The sequence below is a fragment of the Pinus tabuliformis genome, chromosome 1_2 (assembly GCF_031772625.1).
Source record: "Pinus tabuliformis cultivar Carrire ecotype Pingquan chromosome 1_2, CPIR1, whole genome shotgun sequence".
In the NCBI taxonomy this organism is placed as follows: domain Eukaryota; kingdom Viridiplantae; phylum Streptophyta; class Pinopsida; order Pinales; family Pinaceae; genus Pinus; species Pinus tabuliformis.
The window spans coordinates 30,833,181-30,843,655 of NC_142298.1; the positions used below are offsets into that span (position 1 = coordinate 30,833,181).

The 10,475-nt window shown below is 32.9% G+C and overlaps 1 protein-coding gene across 1 annotated transcript; it reads left to right on the plus strand.

Moving 5' to 3' along the window:
* The first annotated feature begins 5,431 nt into the window (after positions 1-5,431).
* LOC149204248 (thaumatin-like protein) lies at positions 5,432-6,387 on the plus strand. Its single transcript, XM_089393251.1, has 2 exons — positions 5,432-5,634; positions 5,735-6,387. Exons 1-2 carry the CDS (start codon positions 5,559-5,561, stop codon positions 6,211-6,213), a joined length of 555 nt encoding a protein of 184 aa, XP_089249377.1. The 5' UTR covers positions 5,432-5,558; the 3' UTR covers positions 6,214-6,387.
* The last annotated feature ends 4,088 nt before the right edge of the window (positions 6,388-10,475 follow it).

Here is a 10,475-nt window from a genome sequence, read left to right on the forward strand (position 1 = left end):
TTCCTTATGTTAAGATCCTTTATTGGCGATTAGTAATTTTTCTCAACCCCCTCTTGTTCGTCTTCTCAACAAGAATTATTGTATTTCTCATAACTCAAAGAGGCAAGATTTTGTAATTTGTTACAGTGATTCCCAAAATCATTGTTAATTCTTCTTAAATTTCTTGCCCCTTGAACAATGTTTTTAAGGAGGAAGTAGATTTAGCATAAACTTGTCCTTCTCAACAAGTTGTTCTTGATGTTGAGAAATGGTATTTTATTTAATAGCATCAATAACTTGCAAAATAGTAATTTTATTAAATGTAGAACCAAAGAAATAATATGTTAATGTCCACAAAAGACCAAGGTAGTAAATTCAATGAGAATTGAAATTACATCCAACAAAAAGAAAAAAATCTTGGAAACCTCACTCTGACAACTCCAGCTTGAGTCTTGGGTTACTTTAGTAACCAACTCTAGTTAAGTAAGGGAGTATGTTACATGGGAGGGCCTAGTTATCATTGAGGGGTAGAGAGTGATTTCCTTGTATCCATGCAATTGGATCTTTGGATACTTGTGCTTGGTGTGGATTTGGAAGTGTTTGAATGCCTCTTAGATATTTTGTTGTTGTAACAAATATCAATCAAAATTTGTGTTGACAGTTTTAACATATGTTTAGTGGTTACGTATACATTTCATGATCGTTGTTGTTGATCATTGTTTTTTGACATCTTGAATTAATTAATAACAAAAAGAACTCTCAATTAGTTTTATAGACGACATATTCAGTAAAATTCAAGAAAATCTAAGATTCATAAATGGCAAAGTTTAGTCATAAATTTTCTACTGTAAAATATCCCAATTCTTTTTACAAAACAAATAACAACTCGATATTGGATGCTTCATAACGTGCCTCTATTGCAAATAAAGTCTAACCATCAATTCCAGCCCCTCTTTGTTTTTACTAATTTAAAAGAGAAAAAATTAAAAATCAAATCAGACTATCAAAACTCTGTCAAATTCCACAATGAAACACGCGATTCTAAAATACCACCATAAATCAAACCTTTTTTTAACGCAAACATTTATTCGAAACATAACTCGAAGATGATTAAATCAAACCTCTTTTAATACAAACATTTATTCAAAACTCAAATATGCTAAGAGCTTGCGAAAGTTTCGAGTCAATCGTATCTGTGATCTGGATTTTCATGTACGAACCAGGAAGACAGAAAATAAATTAATCCTTTCATATCTCCTTTCACACAGAAAGTGAGGAGGGAAGTCTTAAGATAAATTTGATACTTAATATTAATTTTAAAAATTTATAACATTAATTGCTGAAATTTATAATTTTAATGGGTTGAGTTTATGATATTAATCTATTAGCTTTATATTATTAATAATCCTCTTTGGTTAATTCAGTGTGATAATAGTAAATTTTTAATGTGAAATATTATATTAAGTTTTAGTTAAATATATAGTTAATATTATCAAGATTATATATATATATATATATATATGATCATATATAAATATATACGATGCTAACATAATGGTGAGAGATAAATAAGTGTTATTAATAATAATTAAATATTATTATTTTGTAATATGTTAATTATGTTGTAGCTTGAAATATAAGTATTACTATATTAATACAATATCATATAATAACATAATATTATATAAATATATAATATAAGATTATTATAATAGTAATAAATATATAAAAATATGGTAGTTATTATTTAGAATTATTAATAATCAGAAATAGATAGCCTTTAACCAGATACACTTAATAATTATTAATATGGTTGATATATATATTTATTAAACATAACATGATGGTGAGAGATAAATAAACGTTATTAATAATAACTAAATACTATTATTATATTATATGTCAGTTATATTGTAATCTAAAATATAAGTATTAATATATTAATATAATATTATCTAATATTATAATATATAATATTATAATATAGTAATCATAACAATAACATAATAATATAATATATAAATATGTGATAATATGGTTGTAGTTATTAATAATAAGAAATAGTTAGCGTTTAACAAGATAGACCTAATCATTATTAATGTGGTAGATATAAGTTTTTAGGAACTATTGTAGTGGATTATTGTGCATCACACATTTTATCGTATTTTTTTATTTATAAATTTTTCTACAAGGTCACTTATAAAATATAAGAATTTGGTTTAAAAAATTATATGTTTTGTTATCACCCCAAGAAACTCTCCTGGGTTGTATCTCAAAGATGCTTCGGAACATTACAAACTCAATAAAGAGTTGGAAAAATGGTGGATGAATGAAAGAAATGCTGCATATTCAAGCTAGATAACCACTTCTACTATGCTTAACCCCAGACATGGGTGAACACCTCCAGACTACAAGGCTTTAGACCACCAATTACTCACAGTTTTAAGAAAATGTGATAATGGAGAATACTGATCACACCAGCAGATGCACAAGACCCTGCGATGGCCAGCTACAACCAGTTAAAAGGTCTGTAAATCTATTTCCTAACGCACAGACAGGATGACATCTCTTTGGCATTAAAACAACAGAAACCTACATACAAATTCAATGCTCTTTGGCATTAAAACAACAGAAACCTACATACAAATTCAATGAAACAGCTAGATTCTAACACATAGGTGGGATGGCAACCCCTCTAATGCTAAACATCAACATGACATGAATAAATACATAATAGGCACAACCTGGAACAAAGAAGAAGAAGTGGAAACTGATCAATCAACAATAAAAGAAGCTTGTATTAGTTGAAAATGAAGACCAGAAGCTACAGGTGTCACAATAGTTGTAGTCTCTAGAAGTTGAAGTTTACACCAAAATAACATTCATCAATCTGATTACATCTTGCTTTTTGGAATATATAGAGTTTGTTCACAAAAAATCTCTGCTAACCTATGCGTGGAGGGGTCATAACTGGGCACCAACCGCATTTATAATTAGATATGGTCTCTGCTGCACACTGTGTGTTTTAATAAATAATTTGACATTTACTGGTACTCTGTTGTCCTTGCTAAACAGGTGAAGAATTATTTGAATGAATTTCAATAACTGCTGCAGTCATTGAACTACTCGAGGATCGTCCTTCTCATCCTTGGTCGTGTTGTTCTTTGAATGAGGTAGTTTGAAGATTTAATATAGGCAGTATAAGGACTGGTAGCCGACCGTCTTCGTGTTTCGGGAGCACAGAGTAGGCAATGGGCATAGACAGAATGACGAAGGCATGAGCAGATCAGAGAAAAAACAACATCCGTTGGATCAAGCTAATGAACGACGGAGATCGGGAGGCGGACATGTGAAGACAATCGCCAGCCATCGGATCGTAGTCGGGCAGATCCGACGGCGATCGGGCGCGAAAGGTGTGTGAGGTTTAAATGGCGGGGATGGCGGTTTTGCGCGGCGGGCGGCTTTCCCGCACCGCTCTATGGGAATGGGCAGTTTACGTACACGATGCTGCAACACAATCAGGATTAGACACGTGGCTGACGGGACGGCGGGGAAACCACTTTCCCCGCTGACTAACGGACGTGCGGTTTGCGGGGTGAGGGCTAGCGAACACCGTCGGATGATAAGGCGGGTGCGATCAGATGGCAGAGAATTAAAACATGTGTTTTGGGTGACGTGACAGGTGAGGCCCCGCCGAAAGTATTTTTATATGCATGCAGTTATATAATCCAAGGTTATAAGTTTAGCTTTGCGCCAGGGCTAAACGAAGAATGGTTTATACAGGGTTAAAACGGATTATCAAGGTTTTTAGTGTTTAAACAAAAAATGCCCGGGAGTCGGTAAAAGAAGGGTTTAGGCGGGGTTTACAAATGATTAGAGAGGAAACGGAAATAACGAGATTAAGGAAGAAATAAGGAGAATTAAGGGAAAGAAAGAAACAGGGAGGGGGGAAGCGGGTGTTATAAAGGGAAAGGGATAAAATGAACAACTACGAGCTCCCTTTTACAAAAAACACACGGCCTTGGTGTCTTTGACCTAGCATGTACGGAATTATGCAGCAGAGGTAACATGTTCCACTTTTCTTTTAAGTGATAACTTTTTAGACTAGCCAAAGAAACCCATATGTGCTTATAGCAACTATTCTAATTGTTATTTCTTTTTCTTAATACACCAATTGGAAGATGTCTTCTCTAATACTAATCATTTTATAAACTATTTTCTCTTTTAAATATAAGAAATTATAATACAATAATAAATTAGAAAATAATCAACTTATTATTATAAATAAATAATCAACACTGGTTTATAAAATCTAAATATCTCCCTATTTTTACTAATTTAAAAAAGAGAAATGAAAAAAGTTAAAAATTAAAAATAAAATCAGACACTATCAAAACTCTGTCAACACTCATTTATAAAAGCTAAATATCTCTTTATTTTACTAATTCAAAAAGAGAAATTTAAATTAAAAAAAAAAAAAAACAAAACAAAACAAAGTAAAATCAGACACAATCAAAACTCTGTCAAATTCCACAATGAAACACGCCATTCTAAAATGTCACCTTAAATCAAACCTCTTTTTAACGCAAACATTTATTAAAACAAACCTCTTTTAACGCAAACATTTATTCAAAACTCAAATATGCGAAGAGCTTGCGAAACTTTCCAGTCAATCGTATCTGTCATCCGGATTTTCATGTACGAACCAGGAACACAGGAAATAAATTAATCCTTTCACACAGAAAGTGAAGAGAGAAGTAATTGTGATGTACCAAGCGACGACCCATCAGTTGTAACAAGTCCAGCGTACCTTTGCAATATTGTATTCTTGGTGAATCATCAAATGAAAATTCAAGCCCTCGGTCATACAATCCATCGGTGAATTTTTCCACGCCGGATAATCTAGATAAGAATTTCGTGGCATATTCTAGAAGAAGAGGGCTAGTTTAAGACGGCCCGGAATATCTACAACAATACAAGGTGAGCTGAGCTTCACTTTTCCGCACTTTAATTTTGATTTAATTGTAAATTTTAACAATATTTTAGAATTGGGAAAAAAAAAATTAATTAATCTTTCTAATCATATAGAGAAACATTCATAAAATGCTCAAATAAATATGACAAGTGCTAAACTCAGACTGCAATGGTATCTGATCTTTGTTTTTTCTCCAGGGAATTTCCTCGCGCTCTCTGTTTCTTGTCTTTTCTTCGCAAATTTTCCACGCTCCTTTATTTAGTAGCTTATTGTACGTCACACTTTATAACTCTATCCATTTTCTTAGTAAATCTTTCCAATTCGTGATCGCTAGTTTAAGACGACCCGGAACATCTGGAACAATAAAAGGGAAGGGAGGCGTGACCCGGATGTCCAGGAGCGATTAGCGCGCCTTCTTATATCACACTCTCAAATTAATTTCCCACACCGCCCAACCTTCATAAGAATTTCGTGCGGTATACGCTACGCTGGCTAGCCCCGCCTATATATAGAACCTCATCTATGAAATAAGCTCAACTGCAATTCCTTCCTTGTATTGAGCTGTTTTGTAGTTGTGTTTAATTACTTGCTGGTGGCCGTTGCAATGGGGGCAAGAACATTATCAGTTTCGATTTATGTTACAGCAATACTAGCGTTAATATTTAACGTTTGTCTTCAAGGTAAGGTTACAGTAATCCCTTGACTGCATTGCATCGTATTTTATGTACGAAATGAGTTCAGATATGATAAAGAAATATTTGATTGTTTTGGTAAGTGCAGGAGCTACGGGTGCAACGTTTGTGATCCAGAACCAGTGTTCATACACGGTATGGGCCGCAGGTATTCCCGTAGGTGGCGGTCAAGCGCTGGGGCAGGGTCAATCATGGAGTGTTGACGTGCCGGCAGGAACGAGCGCAGGCAGATTTTGGGGACGTACGGGATGCTCCTTCGATGCCTCTGGTAAAGGAAGCTGCAGCACTGGTGACTGCGGCGGCGTGCTCAGCTGTACACTCTCGGGACAGTCTCCTACAACGCTGGTTGAATATACTCTGAATGGGGGCAACAATCAAGATTACTATGACCTCTCTGTAATTGATGGTTTCAACGTCCCTCTCTCCCTAACTCCCTCCGACGGTAGCTGCAAAGCACTGACTTGCAAAATGGACCAGTGCCCAGATGCCTACCTATATCCCACTGATGACACTAAAACCCACGCTTGCGCTTCTGGTGGTAATTACAACATTATATTCTGCCCTTGATGAGAAGCTTATCATACTCAATTCTCTGCTCATTACATAAAATCCATCGCTAGTAAACCGAATAATTCTATGTAGTGTCATATCTATAATAAGAGTATTACAATCATGTTGATTGCAGTATCATATTTATAATAAGAATACCATTGCGTGCATGGTTGCAACAAGTTCTATTTACAGGCAAAGGCTAGAAAACCGAAGAATTCTATGGAGTATCATATCTATAATAATAAGAGTATTACAATCATGTTGTTTGTAGTATCATATTTATAATAAGAATAGCATTGCGTGCATGGTTGCAACAAGTTCTATCCTGTATATGCATCAATTTGGATATTTGGATATCTTTACGTGATCTTAAATGATAAATTGATATCTTTAACTGATTTGAAATGATTTAATAAATAATTAGAGATGTTTTTGTAAATGTTAAAGTAAGGGAAATGATTATTTAAATTTTAAGCTCCAAAAGTTATCTCAACCGGTTTTGGTGATCACATGCTCAATTCTCCTCAAAGCTACCTGTTAAGTCGCGAGGCTGGATCCCCTTCTTAGTTGATCAGCTCAGTTCTTTCCTATACGGAAAAAAGATTATATAAATTTTAAGTCTTTAAACTTTATTCATAATTAATTAATTTTTTTTTAATTATCAAGATGTACAATTTAAATAATAAAAATAATGGAATTGATTTTCAATTCATATGATCATATTATTTTATTAATATCATGTTATACTTTTTAAATTGGTATTATTATTTTTCCAAATCAGTGCAAATGTGTCAATTCACTTATTATTATTATAATTATTATATTTTATATTAAATTTAAAATAGTAATAATTTATTCTTATTTTTAATTTTAATTAATTTTAATTAATTAATTAATTGTGAACCATATATTTCATTTTATTAAAAATATTTTTATAATTTTATTAGTTGACCAAATTTATTTTCTATTTATATTATAAGCTAATATATTTATACTGATAATCTTATTACATTCACACATAAATTTGACAAAGTAAAAAAAAATAACACAACTTAATATAATAGATTATATTTATAAATTTGATAAAGTATAAAAAATACCATAATTTAATACAATATGTTATATTGATACTCCAAGTTCTTTGCATTGAAAAAAAGAAAGGGTTCCAAATTTTTTTGTTCTATACATCTAATTTCAAATCAAAATAATATATAATCGATAAAAATATTATTACATTCAATATAGTAAACACATATCAATTTCTAAATAGCATACAAAATAGCATACCTTTGTATGGTAAATGAATATATATTTAGATGGTATCTTTGCAACATTGGCCTGGTTGGAAACTATTTAGGAAAAGTAAAAGTTTAATTAGAAGTTTTTTTTCATGGTAATGGAATGGTGAAGGGTATTTATCAAAGATTTACTCATTTGGATAGTAACTTAAATTGTTATATATGTAGGTTGATAGTAACTTAAATTGTTATATATGTAGGTTGATGAGATCACATGTATTCATGGAAATAACAAGGACGTAACATTTTAGACTTGTCTTATTTTCACAAATGATATTATGGATTTTCTCCCTGACATTTATGGATTTCTCTCCGTTTTTGTGGCTAGAATATGCTTACGATAATTGATTGAGGGATGTTCATGTTCAAAATGGGATATAATTTGGATTCGTTAGTGAACTGATCCGAGTACCTTCCCTGCTTCTCTAGACCCGCTGTGGGTAGATTCCGCCAACTATCTTACTTGAAGGAAACTCTAGTTCTTTCAATACATGATTCCCTACTTATATAAATCAACGTACTTATTTGATTGATTTGGTTGATACTAGCAAAAATAGTTGTGTGGATAGATCTCAATGCGAAGGATAAGGAGCAGAGAATATATGGAGTCAATTCATTAAAATACTTTTGATACTAATTTGGTTTATAAAATACATGATTCCCTACTTACATAAATCAACGTACTTATTTGATTGATTTGCGTGGATAGATCTCAATGCTAAGGATAAAGAGCGGAGAATATATGGAGTCAATTCATTAAAATATATCTGATACTAATTTCGTTTATAAAATCTAAATATCTCCTTATTTTTGCTAATTTGAAAGAGAGAAATGAAAATAAAAATAAAAATTAAATCAGACACTATCAAAACTCTGTCAACACTCATTTATAAAATCTAAATATCTCTTTATTTAAAAAAAATAAAAAAATAAAAATTAGACACAATCAAAACTCTGTCAAATTCCACAATGAAACACGCCATTCTAAAATGTCATCTTAAGTCAAACCTCTTTTTAACGCTAACATTTATTCGAAACCTAACTGTAAGATGATTAAAACAAACCTCTTCTAACGCAAACATTTATTCAAAACTCAAATATGCGAAGAGCTTGCGAAACTTTCCAGTCAATCGTATCTGACATCCGGACTTTCATGAACGAACCAGGAAGTCACACATAAAGTGAAGAGAGAAGTAATTGGGATGTACCAAGCGACGACCCATCAGTTGTAACAAGTCCAGCGGACCTGTGCAATATTGTATTCTTGGTGAATCATTAAATGAAAATTCAAGCCCTCAGTCATACACTCCATCGGTGAATTTTTCCACACCGGATAATCTAGATAAGAATTTCGTGGCATATTCTAGAAGGAGGGCTAGTTTAAGACGGCCCGGAACATCTACAACAATACAAGTTGAGGGAGTGGCTGAGGTTCACTTTTCGGCACTTTAATTTTGATTTAATTGTAAATTTTAAGAATATTTTAGAATTAATTAAAAAATAATAATTAATCGTGCTAATCATATAGAGAAACCTTCATAAAATGCTCAAATAAATATGACCAGTGCTAAACTCAGACTGCACTGGTATCTGATCTGCGTTTCTTCTCCTGGGAATTTCCTCACGCTCTCTGTTTCTTGTCTTTTCTTCGCAAATTTTCCACGCTCCTTTATTTAGTAGCTACTGCCCTGGCTTATTGTACGTCACAATTTATAGCTTATCCATTTTCTTAGTAAATCTTTCCACTCCGTAGTCTGGATAAGCATTTCGTCGGAAATTCGCGATCGCTATAATTTTCATATGCACTATTTATATTTGTTTTCATATATATTGATGTGCTGTTTCGAAACGGGAAGCTCCTGCAGCAGGAAAGAGCCACATCAGCAGCCCTCTCCTTACAGGTTGGCTGGACAGGTTGGCCGGACAGAATCAGGTTCCTTTGGAAGAAATTGGATGGATGCTCCATCCAGCACATTTTCAGATCACAGAATCAGCAAGCAGATACCTTATCAAAGGAAGGTCTCCTTTTGGAGCAAGGTATATGGTACATGAAGGTAAAATCTGGCGAGGAAATTTTCTCTATCCAGGACTTTTCCTTGCCAGGCTCTTAATTTCAAATCTTTTTGTTTTTAGTTTTGCATCTGGCTTTAGTTTTTTTGGTCTTTTCTTCCATACAGCTCTGATTATGCCTGAAGCAATTTTGGAATCTCCTTGAACAAGTTTCTGAATACTGTTTCTCTCTTTGGAGAGATCTTTATGCTTCTATTTTAGCAATGTATCTGGTTATCATGCTTTTTTTGACAGCAACTTGTGTCAGCTCAATGGGCTGGTCAATTTCTGAAAATCCAAAGTCTGCTAAAATAACCCCTATGAAGATCTATCTGTAAAATGTATCTGTCCATTATATATCTTATATAATACATCATCTTTTTCTTTCTCAGAAAAATAGATGTGATGTTCTTGGGATTAAATTGATTGTAGAAAGTTGAATAATATTTAGTGGTAGAAAAATTCTTGATTCAGGCATTACATCCAGTATTTATCACATGCTTTGGGTGTTATGGTAGGATACTTATGATTTATCTGATAATTGGTCAGATGAGGTTTTATATTACAAGCTTGGTTTTATTCGAATGATGGTTTCATGGTCATATTTGTGAGCTTCCAGTATTACGTTTTTATTTTCCTTTCTGGGAGTAGGATAGAGCTATGGTTGTCCTTACCTCTAGCTCAAATTCTCACTGATACTCTCTCGTTATCTTTTGAACGCCTGATACGGATCGTGGTTGAAATTTATGTGTTGCCTAACAAGTAGGATCTAATTTTGAAGAATGCATCGAAAGATACATAGACTTAACAAACTTTTATCCCCTTTGAAAAAATTAAGAGACTTTGTTCTTGAGTTGTTTTTGCTTGACCTAGGGCATCCACTCCTAATATTCGTGATATTTGTGGATTCGACTTGATGAGTCATAATCT

Bases quoted from the DNA above. Each gene is read 5' to 3' on its own strand.
- LOC149204248 (XM_089393251.1), top strand. From the start codon at position 5,559: ATGGGGGCAAGAACATTATCAGTTTCGATTTATGTTACAGCAATACTA. The intron at 5,635-5,734 runs GTAAGGTTACAG...TGGTAAGTGCAG, and splicing joins ATTTAACGTTTGTCTTCAAG to GAGCTACGGGTGCAACGTTT.